General features: G+C 47.0%; 1 protein-coding gene across 1 annotated transcript in view; it reads left to right on the top strand.

Moving 5' to 3' along the window:
- LOC122792422 (nuclear RNA export factor 1-like) overlaps positions 1 to 21792 on the top strand; it is a 1378427-nt gene that overhangs the window by 452336 nt on the left and 904299 nt on the right. The window contains exon 3 of the mRNA XM_044060210.1: positions 13770 to 13914. Coding sequence (XP_043916145.1) covers positions 13770 to 13914 — 145 coding nt within the window. The remainder of the gene's footprint in view (positions 1 to 13769; positions 13915 to 21792) is intronic.

Raw genomic sequence — 21792 nt, 5'->3', positions numbered from 1 at the left:
GGCCCCAAAGACATTTTTTTCTAAATGTACCGAGTATGGTCATAAGCTATCCCCAGCGGATGGCCACACTCGGTGCGTGTTGTGCCTTGGGGTTGATCATCTCTCCTCTGGATGCGCTATTTGCGTGGCGTTCAACCCCAGGGCACTTAAGGACCGGAGGTCGAAGTTGATTCTGGTGCGACTTCTGCCCCCCGGACTCGACTCCGACCTCCAGTCCCCTCGTGGCACCTGCCGCAGCTGCGTCAGTACCCACGACTGCTTCCCTTCCTCTGGCCGGGACTCAACCTCCCACCTCGGGCCAGGAGGATAGGGAAGCCAGAAAAGAGAGGCGCAGGGAGAAGCACCACAAGTGGTGGGCCGAGGCCTCTATATTGGTCCCGCCAGCTAAGCGGGTTTCTCCCTCCAAGACCTCCGTGCCTTCTCCTTCTCGGCTTCGGTCACCTTGCTTCTCACTGAGGCCGGAGGAGGAGGAGGCCTGATCTCCCTCGGGGTCATCGAGGCGGCACTTCCGTCCTGCCTCAGTGGCCTCCTCTAGGTCTACTAAAAGCCTAACGGACGCAGATTTGGACCGGATGATGAGAAGATTCCTCCAGGCCCAACTGCAGATGGGAGTGCTCTTGCCTCCCCCCCCCCTCCGGGGGGGGGGGCTCGACCCCTTTTTTCGCCCCGATCACTACTTCTCCAACCCGCTTCCCGGGTTTGCAGTCCTCGGAGCAGAGCGGCGTTGTAGCTGGGGGGGTGTCGGCGCCGGTAGTATCGGGTATTTGGGTGCCGACAGCACCCTCGAGTCTGTTGGGTCCCTTTTCGGCAGATCCGAGCTCTCGGAGCTGTGAGCTGAGTTTCGGATCCGAGGGTGTTAGTCTGCCTTCGGCTCCGTCCAGGTCGGAGCATACTGGCCCGTCGGATCCGATAGCGTCGGCGCCGGCCCTGATCCGCTTGTCGGATCCGAGGGAGGGTTTGCTCTCGGATCCCAGAGAGAGCAGCTCTCCTTCGGCTTTCGACGTGGTGGAGAGGGCTCTGTCGAGGGATTCCAGGCCCCCGGCCACAGCTACGGCTCCGCCCCACACCCCCTCTCAGTTGGCTCCAGCTTCCATCACCTGGCCCCAGGGACAGCCTGCTCTAACGTCCCAGGTAGTTCCCTTGTTGGGACATAATGAGCGTGGTGAGGCCTCCTCGGACAGCCTCCCCGAGGAGGTCCCTCACAAGCGCATGTGCAAAAGGAGGCACTTGGACTCCCCTGAGTCCTTAACCGAGGACACAGATTTGGAGGAAGGGGAAGGCTCCCCAAGATCACCCCCTGAAGACATCTCCTTCGGAGACATCATGGAGATGCTCAGGATAAGGGGAGGGTGGTCTGCCCCAAAGCCTACCTCGGACGAATCTGTGTTCCTGGAGGCGTTTGAAGCAGGCCCGTCTACCTCTTGGGTGTCCCCTCCACCCGACCCCCTGGTAGACCTGATCACTACCAGGGCTTGGAAGGAGCCGGACACTGTGTAGCCCGTTCCGAAGAGATCTGATAGGATACTTAGTCCCCCCTCCAACAGAATGCACTGGAGTAAGGGATCCCCGGTAGATGCCATGTTGGTGGCGGCAGCCACCAAGAGTGAACTGGCCCAAGAAAGTCCCTCAGTCCATCCTCCTAGCAAGGAGTCTCGGGCGATGGACCGCCTTGGGAAGCGAGTCTTCAGTTTAGCTACCTTCTCGGTAAGGTCACTGAACTACATGGTACATGTCATACGGCTCCAGTGAGACCTTATTAAAGAGTACGCTGGGTCGCCCCCGGAGTCCATGTCGGCGGAGGACAAGCAGTTGTACTCTACCCGAATGGCCACTCTAAGGTCTATTTCTAATACCTCTATGCAGCTACTATCCCATGCTATGGAAGGAGCGGCTAGAGCTAGCAGAGCAGGCGTCGTCATGAGGCGACAGGCGTAGCTCCGCCACTGTGATTTCGCGGAACCCTTTAAGGCGTCGTTCGCTAATGCCCCATTCAATGGTTCTGCCCTTTTTGGCAAAACCGTACGCAAAACTTTAGTCCAGAGTGAAAAGGACGGGAAGACGTTGTCTGCCGCTGGAGTCTGCTTCTCTGCTCCCCAGAGGTCTTTCTCCAAGAACCAAAAGGGACAGAAGAAGATGTGATTCCGGAAGTCGCAACAGTCCCGTGACGCTCCAGACACCCAGTCCTTCCAAGGCAGAAGAGGACAGGGTGGATGCCTCCCTAGGGGCAGAGGGGGTCCGAGGTGTTTTGGGCCCAGAGAATCGTTCTCTGATCGGCCCACGCAGCAACCCTGAGGGATTACCCGACTTCTCCACTCTGGAGGCAATCAGGGGGCGTTTTTCGAGGCACCTGGAAGCTTGGGAGTCCATCACGACAGATCGCTGGGTGCTTCGTATCCTATCCAGAGGTTACCAAATCCTGTTTCTTCATCCCCCTCGCAATCCCAGATTCCTCCCGATGTCCCCCCCCCCCGATTAGAGGGAGGCCGCGGCTGCGGAAATCCAGCAGCTGCTAGAAAAAAGAGCCATTCAGTACGTCCCCCCAGATCAGTTCGGATCGGGCTTTTACTCCAGGTTCTTCTTGGTGCCAAAAAAAGACGGGGGACTTAAGGCCAATCCTCGATCTATCCCTCCTGAACCTGTCAGTAACCAAGGAAAAGTTCCGGATGGTCACACTTCAATCCATTCTCCCCCTTTTGCAGGAGAACAACTGGATGTGCTCTGTAGACCTCAAGGATGCATACTACCACATCTTGATGGACAGACGCTCCAGGAGGTTCCTTTGCTTCCGGCTAGGAGCCAGTCATTACCAATTCAGGGTCCTTCCCTTTGGTCTCACCACAGCCCCCAAGGTGTTTACCAAGGTTTTGTCAGTGATAGCGGCCCACCTGAGACTCCAGGGAATTCAGGTCTTCCCCTACCTGGACGACTGGCTCCTGACTGCCCCGACAAGGCATCTACTCTGCACGGCCAGGGACTCTTTCCTCCGTCTAGCTCCCCGGCTGGGGATCACAGTCAATGTAGAAAAATCTTCCCTTCTGCCGACACAAATCATAAACTTCATTGGAGCCAGATTGGATACAAGCCGGCTCCTAGCCTTCTTGACTTCGGACCGACTTCAAACCCTGAAACTTCATGTGCGGGCCATTCTTCAATCCCCAGCTCCTTCAGCAGCTCTGGTCCTGAGGGCCTTAGGGTCGATGGCAGCTGCCATCAACCTGCTGCCCATGGCGTGTTTGCACATGAGGGTCCTGCAGTGGACCCTCCAAGTCCAATGGTCCTTCCTGCATTACCCCCTGAACCATCCCATTCACCTCAGCAGGGTTTGCAGGAAGGCCCTTCTGTGGTGGCTCCAGTCCCCGGACCTCCTCAAAGGTCGACCCTTTGCTATGCCCCATCCCCTAACCACGGTGACCACGGACACCTCTTGCCTTGGATGGGGGAGGCATTGTCTAGGCAGGACAGTCCAAGGCACGTGGAACAACACGGACACCTCGCTGCATATCAATGTCCTAGAGATGAGGGCAGTGCTGTTGGCGTTGCAAGCACTCCAGAACCTTCTTCCCGTTAGGATTATTGCAGTCCAGACGGACAACATGTCGGTAGTCTGGTATATCTACAAACAATGGGGAACCAGGTCCTATCCACTTTGCTGAGAGGCCATGAGAGTGTGGGAATGGGCGATCTCCACCAACCTCTTTCTCATAGCGACACACATTCCGGGACGGTCCAACATCCTTGCAGTCAAACTGAGTCGCACGATTCTATCGCCGTACAAGTGGTCTCTGAATCCCGAAGTAGCGAAACAAATATTCTCCAAATGGGGTCAACCTTGTTGCGATCTTTTCGCTTCTCCCTCAAACACGAAGTGCAACGACTACTTCGCTCTAATTCCCCCACCCGGGGAATCCCCCCGAGATGCTATGGTACATGCTTGGCTGCCCGGTCTCCTCTATGCTTACCCTCCTCTTCCTCTAATGCTGAAGTTCTTACAGAAAGCCAGGCGGCTGGGGAGCAGAATAATCCTCATTGCCCCATTCTGGCCACGTCAGGCTTGGTTCCCTTATCTACGGTCTCATCTAGTGAATCCTCCTTGGATTCTGGATCCCATTCTGGATCTGATCTCCACCCATTAGACCTCCTGACCCCGAATCTGGACAATCTGAAGCTCACGGCTTGGTTGCTCCAGTTGCACTCTTAGCTAGGACTCCCTGTGTCTCTTCCCCGGTCAAAGCTATCTTAGTGGCGGCCCACAAGCCGTCTACAAGAAGGTTTTATGGTAGCAAATGGAAACAGTTTTCTATTTGGGTGGAGCAACAGAACTTAAACTCCTTTACGGCTCCGTTACCTGCGGTGTTAGACTTTTTGTCAGGACTTTTTGACCAAGGAGCCAGCTCATCGACAGTCAGAGTTCAGCTGGCAGCAATTTCGCATTATCAAGTGGGGAGTGACCTAGGCCCTTTGATCTCAACCAGATTGTGTAAGGCCTTTTTGAAGGGTACCTTCCTACTAAGACCCCCGGTGAAGGATGTAGTCCCTCCTTGGGATTTAGCGCTTGTGCTCCAGGCTTTGACAGCTCCTCCCTTTGAGCCTGCAGCTTCAGTGGATCTTAAACTATTGTCCTGGAAAACAGCATTTCTCGTCGCTATCACTTCGGCCAGAAGGGTTTCTGAACTACAAGCCTTTTCCGCCAAGCCACCATATTTGACCTTTCACAAAGATAGAGTATCCCTCAGGACCAATCCCTCTATTCTCCCTATGATTGCTTCCGAGTCAAATATCAATCAAACTATTAATTTACCTGTCTTTTTTCCCAATTACCAAAACAAAGGCGAATACAAGTTGCACTCGTTTGATGTTCATAGACAACTACGTTTCTATTTACACAGAACAGCTGGTCATAGGCAATCAGACCAGCTGTTTATTTCCTTTGCTAAGTCTAATTTTGGAAAATCAGTTTAAAAGTCACACTGTCCAGGTGGATTTCACAGTGTATTCTACTAGCATATGAAAGTTCCGGCCGGCCCGCACCCCAGGGAGTCCACGCCCATTCTACTAGATCAATTTCCACATCTGCTGCATTTCGTTCTAGAGTCTCATTGGATGAAATTTGTTCGGCAGCCACTTGGGCTTCATCTCATACCTTTATAAATCATTATAAGTTGGACCTGGTCTCCAGAGGGAGAGCATCCTTTGGCTCTGCAGTGCTCCGGAACATCCTTCCATGAGGACCTCCCAAGATTTAGGTAGCTGGGGACTCTGTCCCATAGGTTGATGCCCAAATGAATTTAACTACTTCAGATTAAGAAGTTATGTACTCACCATAATGTTCCATCTGAGTAGATAAACTTCATTTGGCAGCAACCGTCCCCCCCTCCTTCCCCCTGACCGTCGGATGTTTATATTACTATTTTGTCATCTGATTGTATCATATCGAGGTCAGACCATAGGCTGGCTATTTGGTGCAGGTCTTGCATTAGGCAAACTCGATCTGAGGTCAGGTAGGGTTGGCAGGGGATTATGGGTAAGGGGAGGAGCTTGGAGCTCGGATCTCTGCTGTTGGAAACTGCCGGCTCAGATCCGATATGGATCCGAAGACCCATAGGTTGCTGCCAAATGAAGTTTATCTACTCAGATGGAACGTTATGGTGAGTACATAACTTCTTATTATCGGATGCTCACACATTATGTGTATATTGTTTAGGACCTGTTTATTTGCAGGAGGAATGCTAGATATGCCATGGGTTCAACCCTAGGGCTCTGGTCAAGCATAAAAACAAGTTAATTCTGAGAGGACATTTACCCTGTTCTTTCGGAGAGGCTATATCTGGAGACAAGTCTCCCAAATAAAGCCATAACAGCCTAAAATCAGGGATTTTGAAGCCTTCTTCTTTGTCCTTGGTTTGGAGTCGTCTACAGAAAGCTCATAAAGAGGTCCGACTTCATCACTGGAACCAAAGAAGCCAGAATTGTCTGACCTGACGTCCTCAGGTCCAAACTATCTGATCCGACATCTTTGGGTCCTAAGAAGCAAAAACTGTCTGATCAACTACCTCGGATACTGAACAATCTTCACTGGATCAGACTGTAACTACTCATTCTACGATTGTTTTATTGCCAAGGACCAGGTATTCTCCTTTGGTGGATCCAGTACCCTCTAGGATACCCTTCCTCTTGTTTTTTGGATAGACCTAGTTTCCCTTCAGTCTTGTCTGCTCATTCTTCCAGGAGTCTTACAGAAGAAGATGTGGAAAGGCTGGTGAGGAAGATTCTCTCGGCACAGGGTTAGATGGGTGCCCCTTTGGCTCCTTCCCCTGTGGATCAAAAGGTCCACTCTGCTGTTACACTCCCTCTACCAGTTCTTCCTCTGACTCCTTCAGCAGTCTCAATCTCTGGATTCTAGCTGTCTGGATCCATCTGGCTTGGATCTGAGAATTATCTTATCCTTGGATCCAAAGTTTTCTCTGACTGCTCCTGTTCTGTTGGATCTGGAGACGTCTTGGAGCCGAAGCCTCTCTGTCGGATCTGAGGTGTTGCAGTCGACGCTGAAGCTTCTGGAGTTGTCTCTGCACCTTGGAGCCTCGGCATTGGATGGCTAGGTTCCGTCTTCTGCCTTGGAGGTTTTTGCCCTCGGAGCAGGGAGGACAGTGGTCCAGAAGCTTGCCTTTTTGGATCCAAGGTCTTTCCTTTCTCCGGAGCAATCTGCCTTTAAGGCTGTGAAGAAAGTTTTCTTTGCCTCAGCAGAACAGACAGATCCAACCCCGTCCATTCCTAAATCTTCAACCCGGATATCACTGCATTTAGAGCATCACCAAGTCTTTTCACAGGGATAGCCAGTACCAAGACCCCAGGCTTCCTGTCAGGGAATCTTGATCTCTTCCTCTGATACCTCTCCAGAGCATTCCACTGAGGATGTTCCAAAGAAGAAGACGTGCAAGAGGAAGCACCTCGACTCACCAGAGAAGTCTGTCACAGAAGATACAGATTTTGATGAAGGTGAAAGGTCCCCACAGTCACCTCCTGAAGATGTCTCATTTGGAGACATCTACGAAATCCTTAAGCAGAAGGGTGGCTGGACACCCAGCAACCCTTCATCTGAGGAGTCTATATTCCTGGAGGTCTTTGGTTCTGGCCTGTCTACCTCCTAGCTGACTCTGCCCACTACTGAGTTCGTTGAGTAGATCTCTTAGCAGGCACAGAAGGAGCCAGAAACCACTGAACCTATACCTCCGAGACCAGATAAGGTTATGGCACCACCTGTAGACAAGCAGTTTTGTGGAAGAGGGGTGCCCATTAATGCTTTAGTCACTGTGGCGGCCACTAAAAAGGAACTTGCCAAGGAGAGTTCCACTCTTCATCCCCCCGGCAGGGAGCCTCAGACGATGGACAGGTTCGCAAAGCATGTCTATGCTTCAGCGACATTTGCTTTAAGGTCTTTGAATTATTTGGCACATTTCAGAAGACTTCAGAGGGATTTGATCTAGGAGCTGTCAAATAACCTCTCAGGATTCATTTTTGAAGAAGTTCAGTCATCTGTGGCCTCTCAGTTAGCTACCCCACAATACATTTCCAATTCTTCCATGAGGCTGGTTTTGCATGTAGCCAAAGGAACCTCAAGGGCAGTGGGTTCATGCATTTCCATTAGGAAGCATGCCTGGATGTGCTTATGTGATTTTGTGGTGCCCTTCAAGTCTTTGTTCGTCAGCATTCCGTTTGATGGAATGCTTTTGTTTGGCCCCAAGGTGAAGGACACACTGTCCAGGTGTGAGAAGGATGGAAAGACCCTATCTGCAATGGCGGTATGTTTTTCAACCCCTCACAGATCCCTTTCTAGGAATCAGTGAGGTGGTCGAAAGATGTGGTTCAAGAAATCTCAGGGTCCTTTTCAGGACACACATGGAAGAAGTTCCCCCAGAGGCAGAGAAGGGAACTCTAATGGACGATGACACGCCCACGGCAGAGGTGGCCCGCATAACCAGGGATCCAGAGAATTTTTCTCAGACAGTCCGTACCAGTGCTGCTGAAAGGAGACCCGATTGCCCTCCTCTGGAGGCAGTCGGGCATCGTTTATCTCTGCACCAGAGAGCCTGGCTAGACTTAACAAAAGATACGTATGTGCAGAGAATTATTTCCAGAGGATATATAATTCTCTTTTCCCTTCCTCCTCTAAATTCAAGAAATTTCCCTGATGTTCCACCAAGTCAGGGGGAACAAGCAGCAATTCATATTCAAAAGCTGCTAGAAAAAAAGAGTCATCCAAGAGGTCAGACCAGACCAGACGAGATAGTGCCAGAGAAAACAGGGGACTGGAGATGAATTTTGGATGTCAGTAACTTAAACAAGTTGGCTCGACGAACCAAGTTTCAGATAGTCACGGTTCAGTCCATTCTCTCATTCCTGGGCAAAGACGACTTGATGTGCTCGACAGACCTTCAGGATGTGTACTGTCATGTAAAGATGAAAAAACAATCCTGAAGATAAAAAGCTTCTAGCTGGGAGCCAGTCATTACCAATTCAAAGCTCTGCCATTTGGTCTCATTGCAGCCCCCAGAGTGTTTACCAAGTGCATCGCAGTTGTAGCAGCTCACTTGGGACTGCAAGGATTCAGGGTGTTTCCATATATAGATGACTGGTTCATTACTGCTCCGACCAGGCATCAACTGATAAGGGCAAGAGACCATGTTCTCCAGACTTGCTCTCTTCTGGGGATAATCATAAACTATGAGAAATCCCAACTGGAACCACTTCAGACTCTAGAATGTATAGGAGCAGTTCTCAACACAAAGGCAACCATAGCCTCGCTACCACCCTCAAAAGTTCGGACTTAAGACATAAGATCACAGGTGAGGAGGAGAATCTGCAGTACCAAGATTTCAGTCCGTGTAGTCCTTCAGGCTGTAGTGTCAGTGGCAGCAGTGATAACCCTAGTACCTTTAGCCAGATTTTATATGAGGATCCTGAAATGGATGCTAACAGTACAATGGTCGATTCTTTCCCAACCCATGTCAACTCAGATACGATTCACTTAGACATGCAAGAGAGATCTCAGGTGGTGGATTCATTCATATCACGTTGTACAAGGCCATCCATTCATTCTGCCTCAGCCAAAGGCCATAGTAACCATGGATGCATCACATTGAGTTTGGGGAGGGTATTTTCTATGGAGAACAGTCCAAGGTCCCCCAAAGAGGCCAACTTGCATATCAGTGTCCTAGAGATGAGAGCAGTGGGTTTAGCATTGAAAGCCTTCCAGGATACTTTCCCTTTGGGGATGATTGCTATTCTAATGGACAACATGTCTGTAGTTTGGTCAACAAACAAGGAGGGACCAGTTCGTATCCCCTTTGTCGAGAAGCTCTCAGAGTGTGGCAGTGGGCGATCTCATCCAACCGCTTTTTCACAGCAGTGCACATTCCGGAGAGATCCACTGTGATAGCAGACAAACTGAGCAGGTGCATTCTTCTCCCTCATGAATGGTCCCTCAACAGCGTCACAGAATTGATTTTCCTTCAGTGGGGCCAGCCTTGCTGCAAACATTTTGCTTCCCTCCTAAACTACAAATGCAGCAGCCCTGATCCCCCCACAGGAATCATCAAGGGATGTTCTACTTCACGATTGCCCCCCCCCCCCTCCCCGGTGTATCCCTATGCTTATCCTCCCATTCCATTAATTCTGAAATTCCTACAGAAAACTGCCAGGTTGACAAGCAAAGTCATCCTCATTGCACCTTGCTGGCCTCAACAAATTTGGTTCCCCTTCCTTTGGCCTCACTTGCTTAACCAATCTTGGATCCTGAATCCAATTCCAGACCTCCTGTCTCACCCGACAGGCATGATTCATCCAAACATAACCAACCTCAGGCTGACTGCCTGGTTTCTCCAACTCCAGCTATGGTCTCTTCACCTGTTCATCTTATGCTTTTATCTTTCCATAAACCTTCTGTTAGGAAACAATTCTCGCAAATGGAAGAAGTTTGTCCACTTGGCTGATAAAATTATACTGAGCTATTTTCAGACCAGATACATAGCATCCTTGATTTTTTGACCCTTCTTTTTAAAGGAGGGGCTAGTTCATCAACTATTAAAGTTCAGTTAGCAGCCATATCAAATTTTCACATTGATTTTGATGGTTCTTCTGTTGCATCTCATAAAGTGAGCAAAGCTTTCATAAAAGGCACTCTTCTTCTGAAACCCCCTTTTAGAGATCCTGCGTCCCCATGGGACCTGAATCTGGTACTGCAGGCCCTTACTCAGTTCTCTTCAAAGCAGCAGCTACATGTGACCTTAAATACCTTTCTTGGAAGACAGTTTTTCTTGTATCTGTTAGCTCTGACAGATGAATTTATGCGATTCAAGCCTTGTCCTCTAAACCACCATACTTGTTTTAAACAAGGATAGGTTACATTACAAACGAATGCATGTTTTCTTTCTAAGGTGGTGTCAGAATCTAATATCAATGAGTCGACTGAAATACCAGCATTCTTTCTTAAATTTGCTAACAAAGGCGAATACATGTATTCATTGGATGTCCACAGGCAATTATGTTTTTACCTACATAGAACAAAAGACATCAGAAAAAATTACCTAGAAAAGTTACATTATCTAGGTGTCTAACTGATTATATTTCATTTATTTGTAACAAACTGGGCATTAGTCTATCAAAACCGGTACGAGCCTATTGAACTAGATCCATAGCCATGTCTTCAGCATTTTATTCCAGAATGTCCCTGGATAATGTATGTGCAGCAACTTGGGCTACTCCACATACATTTATTACTCATTACAAAATGGATCTGGTCTCCAGAGGTAGAAATTCATTTGGTTCAATGGTGTTCAGGAATATCCTTCCTTGAGTACCCTGGATTTTAGGTAGCTTGGATAGAATAAAAATTGACAACATCAGATAAAGACGGTGTATACTCACCATTATATTCCATCTGTATTGTCCATTTTTGTTTTTCCTCAACTCCCCACCCACCATTCCCCATCCTGTCTAAACTTCTGGAAGAATGGGTAGTTACAGGACATGACTGTCCTTTATGTTGAGCTGTATATGTAGTCTCTTCCTATTTAACTGTAGATATTTTCTTTTCTACTAAAGTCAGCAAACAAGATCTGAGATAGTTGGGGTTGGTGCATTATGGATAAAGGAGAAGCTCGAGAGTTTTTGATTGCCACGAGCTTTGGCAACAGCTGAGTTGGATCTGAGCGATTGGATCCGAACCTATCAGTTGAGAAAGAATAAAAATGGACAACGCAAATTAAACGTTATGGTGAGTACATAACTTCTTTATAATATTTCTTTAAGAATGTATTTTTTCACTTAATTAACTTGGCTGTCTTTAATTTATGTGGTTATATAAGATGAATGGAACATTAGAAGTCAGTTCTGATGAAGTCTGAATGTGATTAAGAAGAAAACACTCAATGTTTTATTTTTTTTTTTAAAGTGTGTATTTATTTGTGCAAAAATCTGTGGTTCTTGTTTGTTCTTTTGCTCAAACTGCTATTTATGTCTCTATCTATCTGTCTGTATATATATATATATATATATATATATATATATATATATATATATATATATATATACATATATACATATATATATATGTGTGTGTGTGTGTGTGTGTGTAGCAGTTAGCATTGTCGCCTCACAGCATTTCAATTCTCGACTGGTGTGCCTTCTGTACAGTTTAAATTTCCTTCCTGTGTTAATGTGGGTTTCCTCCAGGTGCTCTGCTTTCCTCCCATATTCCAAAGACATGCAGTAGATGGAGTGGACACTCTAAATTGGCCCTAGGTGTCAGTGTGTGTGTGTGTGTGTGTGTGTATGTGGCGCACCCTTTGAGGCTAGCAACCCGATCCCGTAAAACCCGTACCTGCTTTGGAAACAACGAGTGCTGAAGGGTGCTTGTTGCCCGATGTGCTGAATGCAAGGGAGTGAATCCAGGATCCAGGAAATATACATGTACATGTATCGTGTCTGTGTGTGTGTGTGTGTGCATGAATATTTATATATATATATATATGTGTGTGTGTGTGTGTGTGTGTGTGTGTGTGTGTGTGTGTGCATGAATATTTATATATATATATATATGTGTGTGTGTGTGTGTGTCTACTTTCAGTTGACGAAAGTACGATCCACCGAATGGCAGCAAAACCACAAACTCACGGAACCGAAAGCTTAGTTTCATGAAAACTGGCAATGCTGAAAGCTAAATCACTGAAACTAATTTGAACGGACTACACTGTACAAAAAAAAAAATAAAAAAAAGCCCCACTGTACAACAATCTCCAACAACATTTTAAATGATACACATAACCTGCAACAATTAAGGTCTCACCTCCTTGTTGTGATTCACCTGTACAATATATTTCACCCAGAACTCCGGGAGCGATTCTGCACAAATCCAACATTGTAGATGCCAGTACGTTCGTACAGCTACCAATACTTCCTTCTAAAATTTAGAGCGGTATGCCCTATATTCGCTGTTCAAGTGAATTTCGCTAATTAGGCTTTCAGCATTGTCAATTTCTGTGAAAGTAAGCTTTCAGTGCAGTGAGCTCATACCATTGCCTTTCAGTGTATTGTACTTTCGTCAGTTGAAGGTAGATCCATATATATATGTGTGTGTGTGTGTATATATATATATATATATATATATATATATATATATATATATATATATACATACATACATACATACACACATATATGTATGTATAGTATGTGTGTGTGTGTGTGTGTGTGTGTGTGTGTGTATATATATATATATATATATATATATATATATATATATATATATGTATAGAGAAAGAGAGAGAGAGAGAGAGATGAGGTATTTTATCTAGAAAATAAAGGTGCCACATTTGGTCTAAAATATATTTTATCTAAAATACAAATGACTGAATTACGTTTGAGAGAAAAGTGTGCAAGGCTATAGAAGGTGACTGCTGTTGTTTTTGTTCATAGCAATAACAATGCCACTTTGTGTTGATCACTACTTTTGCCATGCTAATGCCTGCTGTCATGCTGTACTTTTGTCTTTAAAAGTTTGTGTTTCTGTGCCTGACCTGATTTCTGTCTGAGGAGTCCTCTTTTATCTGCAGTTGTGTGATTGTGGAGTTAGAATATTTAATTAGAGGTGTGTGGGGGTGCACATGGACTGGCCCCCTGCAAAATAAGGCATTTTGGAGAAGTATTTGCTGTATGTGAAGTTTTTGATGTAATGTGATTCAGTTAATTGTGCTTTACATTAAAATTGTATTAGATGAATTTTTAGATAATTTGTTATTAGGTGAAAGGTGTCTTAAATCATTGTAAACTGGTGTGTGTGTGTGTGTGTGTGTGTGTGTGTGTGTGTGTGTGTGTGTGTGTGTGTGTGTGTGTGTGTGTGTGTAAAACTGTCGGGGAAATAGGTGAGCACTAGAAATGCATTGCCAAGCACTGTGTTTTGATTGTTTGTGTCAAATGCGTGACTTAGTTTCTTTGATTCATACGCTAATAGAGCAGTACTTGGCTAACTTGTGAGTAATTTTAAGCCTGGCTAATTATTCCATTATGCCAAACCCCAGTTTCTACACTAAGACTTAGGAAACTTTTGCATCGCCTGAACTCTATCTACAGCCTACTAAAATTGCTGATGTAGTTTTAAAAACCTAATTTACATTACAACAGTCACAAATGTGCAGTAGCTGCTGATCAATTTTTTTTCCTAGTTTAGTGTTTTTTATTACCTGTAAATCTGTTATTAACATTATTTTGCCTTTCAGCAGTCCGTATGGCCAGCACAGAAAGTTACCAGAAGGTCCTTGTGGCTCACATGGACATCAGACTTCTCTTAATGATGTCTACTTTTTGAGTCGCAGTGAGAATAAGATGCATAGTACTAATGAAAAATCATGGTATAAAGTAATGGTGAGTGCTTATTTAAAGAAAGTTCTTTGCTGTTTTTATTTTGTTGGTTAAATAGAGTTCATTATCTGGGAATGTTTCCTTGGTGTCTAATAATGAAGTTAACTTCTAGTGATGGTGACAAAAGCAAAGGCTACTTTTCTATCTACATTTTTGAATGTGCTGTGCATATGCAAATACACTTTCTGTAAGTATAAAACAGTAATGTGAAAGTGGGTGTCATAACTGTAAGTGATGGTGATAAAAATAATTTCTCAGGAAAAGTGTGAGTAACAGCAAATATGTACATAAGGAGCAGTAAATCTTGCAGCAAGTTAATTGAAGTAGCGTATTGGTGAACTGGTTTGTCAAAAGGACTTTGATATCTCAGACTTGGAGTGGTAGAAGGGCTGGTCTTGCTGGTGCTAGGCTACATGCAAGAGAACTCATGCCAGTCCATTGTAAGGTTTGAAAGTTTAAAAACTTTTATGCATATCATGGACTTTATTACAGAAAATAAATACTTGCTGCTTTTACTTCTTCTTGTGCCACACCAGTAGTTAGGCTAGATAGGTAATGCTGTGTAGTGACATTAGTCCTGTAGTTTGTGGACTTACTGGATTAACAGGCAGGTTTAACTGGCACTTAAACAAGAAGAAAAGAATAGAAGGAAGAGCCAGTATAGTTAATGCTAAAAGGATGGTTGCATTTCGTTTTATCTACTTCTGATTTGTTTAGGGGAGTGTGTTGTACATAGAATTAAGCATATACATATGCTGAGATTTGGGTTAGGTTTGTGAATCTTTAAGTTTTTTTTTTTAATGAGTTTAGACAGTATCATAGCATAGAGGGATAAAGCTCTGACTACGGCCCACAACTTGATCTTCTTGGTGGCTGTTACCCTTATCTAAGCAAGCCCGGGGGGAGGCCAGGAAGGGTAGATGTTATGTGATCCTATCTCGCCTACATTCAGTACTGATGGGCTCGGAGCACATCCCTCGGCTCCGACTCGGCACGCTATGCTATAGAGCGAAGCCTCTTATTGGCTGAGCTATTTCTTATCCCAGGATGCACCACCACTAATCCCCCAGATCTCGTTTGCCGCTTACAAGCTAGGACGTGGTCTCAAACTTGGCTGAGCTAAGTACTGTTTTCTTCAAAGTTTCCTGTCAGGAATTTTGAAAGCTGTTTTAACAGCTATTGTTGTTGTACGAGTGTGTTTTGATAACTTTGGTTGAGGAAAATTGTGTTTTGAGTTAAGGGAAGGTTTCCCGTTTAAGTTAGAGGGGCCTTCCCCTATTCTTATCTAGCGTCTTTGTTTTTTTCAGGAGGTCAAGTACCTGCTTAAGTTAGAGGGTCTTGACCCTCCTTTTCAGTGATTTTTCGTCCTGATATTGTGCATTGTGTACTGTCTTGTGTAAAAAAAAAAAAAAAAAAAAAAAAATTGGTTTTCAGTTTTCTCTGTGGTAAAATCTTTACTGAACAGCTTCTTTAACTAGTTTTCTTAGTGAACTGTTAGTCAGCATGTCTAAGGAACATAGACCCTCTGGGTTTAAAAAGTGCGCGAGGTGTGGTTACAAAATGTCGATAACTGACGACCACTCCTCGTGCGTATATTGTTTAGGCGCCAAGCACCTACAAGAGTCCTGTAGCGTGTGTCACGCCTTTTCTTCCAGAGTCCTCCAAGAGAGGAAGAATAAATTAATATTAAAAGGGCTGATCAAACCCTCCTTCGAGGAGGCCTTATCTTCCTCTTCCTCTCCTACCAAAAAGAAAAAAGCGTCGGCTCCGACCAGTCTGTCGGAACCGACTGCAAAAAAAAAACCTAGGCAGGCTTCTCCATTGGCTCCATGGACTTCGGAGCCGAGGGCGGAACGGTCTGCCTCGATGCCTCCAGTCTCGACCCCTCTGGTTTCGGAGCCGAGGACTGGGGCATCGAGAGGCGGGTCACCTTCATCGGCTCCACTGATTTTGGAGCCGATGAGGGTTGCCGGCTCAGACTCTTCTCCTTCGGCACCGAAGTCCTCCTCGGCACCGAGGGAAATTGTTTTGAGGTCTCCCTCGGAACCGATAGTAGTCGAGTCCATTCGGAGCCGGTCCCCTAGTCCTATGGAGCCGATGGAGAAGTCGGTTCGGACCCGATCGGTGTCATCTAGATCCTCCAAGATGTCTGATTCGGACATCGACAGGGTGCTCCTAAGACTTTATCAGTCTCAGGTGTTCCAAAAGTTAGTTTCGGCTCCAGCCCATTCGGCTTCGGAGCCGATGGCCCACTCTGTTGTTATGGTTCCTCCTCCAACAGCCTCGGCACCGTTGGAGCCGGTGCTGGTGGAGCCGATGGAGGTTTTCGGGTCGGGCCCGACCGTTACTCCAACCCCGGCTCTCGAGTCGGAGTTCGGTATGCGGACTTCCTCTGTCGGCCCCGGGGGGACGCTTCGGGACTGATGTTTGCGGTCCCAAGCCTTCCTCTCGGTGCGTCGGCTGCGGGGGTACCATCTGCCGTTGTGGCCACGGAGGTGGGACCTTCCCAGGATTCTGGTGGTCCCGCCTTCAGGGCCATGAGGAGTGCGTTAGCCAAATCTTCTTTGGCTACCTCCACGGTCTCCCCAGCACCTTCCCTACATACGGAGACTGGGTCTTTGGCAGTCCCCCTGTCCTTAGACAGCGGAGCCCCGGGGCCTGAGGTTACCCCCACTGGGGGTTCCCCCCCCTCCTGGAGGTCCCTCTGAAGCTTCTTCGGAGGACCCCCCAGGAAAAGATCGTGCAAGAGGAAGCACGTTGACTCCCCCGATGAGTCTCTCACATCAGACACTGATCTTGATGATGCAGAGGGGTCCCCTAAGTTGTCCTCAGATGATGTCTCCTTTGCAGACATCCTGGAAGCCCTTAAACAATGAGGCGGCTGGCAATCCAAACCCCCTTCTGCTGATGAGTCGGTGTTCCTTAAGGCCTTCGGGGCTCAGCCCTCTGCCTCCTGGGTGTCTCCGCCCTTCGACGAGCTCCTAGATTTGATCTGTCGAAGGGCGTGGGAACACCCAGACTCTGTGGAACCGGTGCCTGCTCGTCCAAATAAGTTCCTGTCAGCACCCCCAGAAAAGGAGTTCTTGACGAAAGGTGTGGCTGTAGATGCCTTGGTGGTGGCATCTGCTACCCAGCAGGATGTAGCAGTGGCTTCGACGTCCGTCCATCCTCCTAATAAGGAGTCTAGGAGCATGGATCGGTACGGTAAGCGCGCCCTAAGTTCAGCGGCCTTTACTTTAAGGTCCCTGAACTATCTAACGCACTTTACCAGATTTCAGAGGGATCTGATTAAGGAACTTTCAGATACCCTCTTGGGTAACCTGCCTGAGCAGCTGGCCCAGACGGTTGGCTCTCAGCTGGCTATGCTGTCGTCCATATCAAACTCGTCCATGAGGCTCATTTCTTATGCGGCCGAAGGGGCGAGTAGAACGGCGGGTACAGGCATTGCTCTACGGAGGCAAGCCTGGCTCCGCCTGTGTCATTTTGCGGAGGCCTTTAAGTCTTCCTTTGCCGACGCCCCCTTTGATGGGTCCTCTTTGTTTGGACCCAAGGTAAAGGACACATTGACCCGCTGTGAGCAAGAAGGTAAGACTTTGACTGCCATAGGGGCACGATTTTCCACTCCCTTTCGGCCTTATCCCAAGGCTAAAAGAGGAGGGAAAATGTGGTTCCGTAGATGTCAGAAGTCTTACCCCTCACAGCAGGACGATCCCCCTTCTAGAGGCAGGGGAGGGGGAAATTCTTCTGGAAGACGCCATCCCAGAGGCGGCAGAGGCCCCCGCAACACGCCTGGGAAGGTATCACTCAGGACCGATGGGTGCTTCGAATTATTGCCGGAGGTTACGTCATCCCTTTTTCTCACTCCCCACCTCAGTCCAAAAAGATCCTGGACCCGCCACCCAGTCAACGGGAGATTGCAGCCTCAGAAGTTTCAAAGCTGCTGCAAAAAGGAGTCATCCAACCGGTCCCCGTAGACCAGATCGGATTAGGGACTTACTCAAGATTCTTTTTGGTGCCAAAAAAGCCCGGGGACTTGAGGCCCATTTTGGATCTCAACATTCTAAACCGTTCAGTCAAAAAGTCCAAGTTCCGAATGGTCACCCTACAATCCATTCTCCCACTGCTGGAGAAAGGTGTTTGGATGTGCTCCATAGATCTCAAGGACTCTTATTACCATATCATGGTACATCAAGCGTCCAGGAGTCATCTGCGCTTCAGCCTAGGAGGCAGTCATTTTCAGTTCCGCGCGCTGCCCTTTGGTCTCACCACAGCCCCCAGGGTGTTCACCAAATGTTTGGTGGTCGTGATTGCTCACCTGAGAAGTCTAGGATTCCAGGTGTTTCCGTATCTAGACGACTGGCTCCTAACTGCCACCTCCAAGCATCTACTATTGCGGAGCCTACAAGCCACGATATCACTGGGCACTTCCCTTGGAATCACCTTCAATTGGCCAAAGTCTGTGTTGCTGCCATCTCAACGCATAAGGTTCATCGGAGTAGAGATAGACTCAAACCGAATGCGGGTCTATCTACCTACAGAAAGGATACAAACCATACAGGCTCAAGTTCGAGCCTTACTTCCCAGATCCAAAGCCCCAGCCAGAATGGTCCTGCAGCTATTGGGATCTATGTCCGCCACGGTTCTTCTAGTTCCCCTAGCAAGGTTGCACATGAGAATTCTCCAGTGGCTTCTTTCAACTCAGTGGTCCTTTCAGGATCTCCCTCTCAGTCACCTCATCTGGATCACAGAAACCTGCAAACGGGACCTTTGCTGGTGGCTGGTGCCCTCCAATCTGGATCAGGGACGACCCTTTGTTCCACCTCCTCCTGTGGCCACTTTGACTACGGACGCCTCCTAGATGGGGTGGGGGGGGCATTCCCTGGGCAGGTCAGTCCAAGGCAAATGGCATTCGGAAGAGACCCTACTTCATATCAACATCCTAGAAATGAGGGCGGTGCTTCTGTCCCTACAAGCCCTTCACGATTACCTCCCTCAGGGCGTAATTGCCGTTCACTCCGACAACATGTCAGTTGTCTGGTACCTGAACAAACAGGGAGGGACCAGATCCTACCCCCTTTGCAGAGAGGCCATGAGAGTTTGGGAATGGGCAGTGTCGACCAAACGCTTTCTAGTGGCGTCGCCTACCCCCCGCAAGTCCAACGTGATAGCCGACAGACTGAGCAGAACTATCCTCTCTCCACACGAGTGGTCTCTGAACATTACGGTTGCAAATCAGATTTTCAGCAAATGGGGAATTCCTTGTTGCGACCTCTTCGCAACTCCGCTGAATGCGAAGTGCAAAAAGTACTTCTCCCTCACCCTGGCTCCGGGGGAGAGTCCTATGGACGCACTAGCCCATCCGTGGCCCACCGGCTTGCTATATGCTTTTCCCCCAGTTCCCCTCCTTCCCAGAGTGATCCAAAAGGCGTCTCACTTGGGGAGCAAAATAATCTTACTTGCTCTTTACTGGCCTCGTCAGGTATGGTTCCCCTATCTTCGGAAATATGCACTGGAAGGTCCATGGTTCCTGGATCAGATCCCAGACCTATTGGTTCACCAGTCGGGACTACTCCACCAGTCCCTACACACCTTAAAATTGACGGCTTGGCTCCTCCTCTTCCGACTATAGTCAGGAATCATACCTTAGACCCGGAAGTTGTACACATTTTATCTTCGGCCCACAAGTCTGCTACTAAGAAATTGTATTCTAGCAAATGGAAGAGATTTGCTGTTTGGGCTCAGCTACGGGGTCTGGATCCCATCACTATTTCCGTATCAGAAGTACTGAAATTTCTAACTTCCCTTTTCAATCAAGGCTCTTCAGTCTCTACCATCAAGGTTCAATTGGCAGCTATTACCAATTTTCACGAATCTATAAACCCACCTTTAATGAGCAACAGGTTGTGTAAAACCTTCTTGAAAGGTGCTGCGCTTTTACGACCTCCAATTTCTCATCCTGCTCCTCCATGGGATCTCGATGTGGTGTTACGTGCCTTAACTTCCTCCCCCTTCGAACCGGCAGCAACATGTGATTTAAAATTTCTATCGTGGAAAACTGCCTTTCTGGTTGCGATTACTTCTGCCAGAAGGGTTTCAGAGCTTCAAGCTTTGTCTGTAAAACCTCCGTACTTGGTTTTTCACAAAGATAGAGTATCTCTCAGGCCAAATCCATCCTTTGTTCCTAAGGTTTGTTCCAGTTTTTGCCTACAACAGTCATTAGAACTTCCAGTCTTCTTTCCGAAGTATTCAAACAAAGCGGAATACATATTCCACACATCAGATGTCCACAGGCAATTGCGTTTTTATTTAGATAGGACCAAACAAACAAGGAAAACAGATCAATTGTTTGTATCCTTTTCGGATAATAAATTGGGCAAAGCCGTCACAAAGGTCACTATTGCCAAATGGATCAGGGACTGTATCACTCAAGCTTATTTCTTTTCTAATAAAGAGCTTACGACCTCTGTCAAAGCTCATTCTACAAAAGCTATGGCTACTTCAATAGCATTCCATTCTAAGCTTGCCATTAGTGACATTTGTGCTGCGGCTACGTGGTCCTCCCCGCACACTTTCATTTCCCACTACAAATTGGATGTGGCATCTAGAGGACGAGCTTCATTTGGTTCCACAGTGCTCAGGAGTGTTTTCCAGTGAGCCACCCAGGATTTAGGTGCTAGGGACGCTGTCCCATCAGTACTGAATGTAGGCGAGATAGGATCACATAACATCTTTTAGTTATGTACTTACCATAACTTTAGATGTTTGGGATCCATCTCGCCTACATTCCTAATAACCCACCCTCCTTCCCCCTTCCTTGGAGATCAGAGGATATCAGAAGGTCCGAATCCTGTTTCATCTTGAAACATCTGGCAATGTTATATAAACAAGTTGTGTATGTGTGCATGAATGCGGACAAACAAGATCTGGGGGATTAGTGGTGGTGCATCCTGGGATAAGAAATAGCTCAGCCAATAAGAGGCTTCGCTCTATAGCATAGCGTGCCGAGTCGGAGCCGAGGGATCGGCTCCGAGCCCATCAGTACTGAATGTAGGCGAGATGGATCCCAAACATCTAAAGTTATGGTAAGCACATAACTAAAAGTTAGAGATGTTGATCATGGAAGGGCACAGTGGTTTGCTAATGATCAGCTGTTGTAGACAAAAAAAAGAGAGAGTTTAGTACTGTTTAAGAGAGCTGTAATCATTCCCCTATACACAGTCAGAATTTTGCTTCTTTGGTTGGGACTGTTCACTTTTGCAACAGTTAGCACTGATGCCCCACAATGTTTGGTTTTCCGGTTCTGTTGTCATTTGTGGCACTTTTTTCAGGTTCTCCTTGTTTTCCTTGTAGCCCATGTTTTTTTTTTTTTGGGGTGCTCTAGTTTATCTAGTTTACTCCCACATTTGAAAAGGTGTACTGTAGGTGAATTTGTGACATTCCAAATTGCGTTTAGGTGTATCTGTACACTTGCATGATTGTAAGTGTGTGTGTGTGTGTGTGTGTGTGTGTGTGTGTGTGTGTGTGTGTGTGTGTGTGTGTGTAGATATCCGTATCTTGTGATGGACTGATGTGCTGTCCAGAATTAGCTCTTTTCTTGACACTCATTATGTTTTGTGATAGGGTCTGTTTCCCCTGTGACTGACCTTAATTAAGATTAAGGAGGTATCAGAAAATTAGTGAATGAATAGTTTTAAACAACTTTATAAATTGAATTAAAGATAAAAATAATGACATTTATGATATAAAACAGAATGGAATGGAACAGTTGGCTAAAAAGAGAGGCAAAACCATCTTCATCAGTATATACTAATAAAGCCCTGACTATGACCCTGGTGACCTAAATTCATTTAGAGTTTTGTGTACTTTTTGGAGCAGGTGTGG

Source organism: Protopterus annectens, chromosome 1.part2 (assembly GCF_019279795.1).
Source record: "Protopterus annectens isolate FY-2018-M chromosome 1.part2, PAN1.0, whole genome shotgun sequence".
Lineage (NCBI taxonomy): Eukaryota > Metazoa > Chordata > Ceratodontiformes > Protopteridae > Protopterus > Protopterus annectens.
Note: the sequence above shows the minus strand (reverse complement) of the source record. Positions and strands in the feature narration are given on the sequence as shown.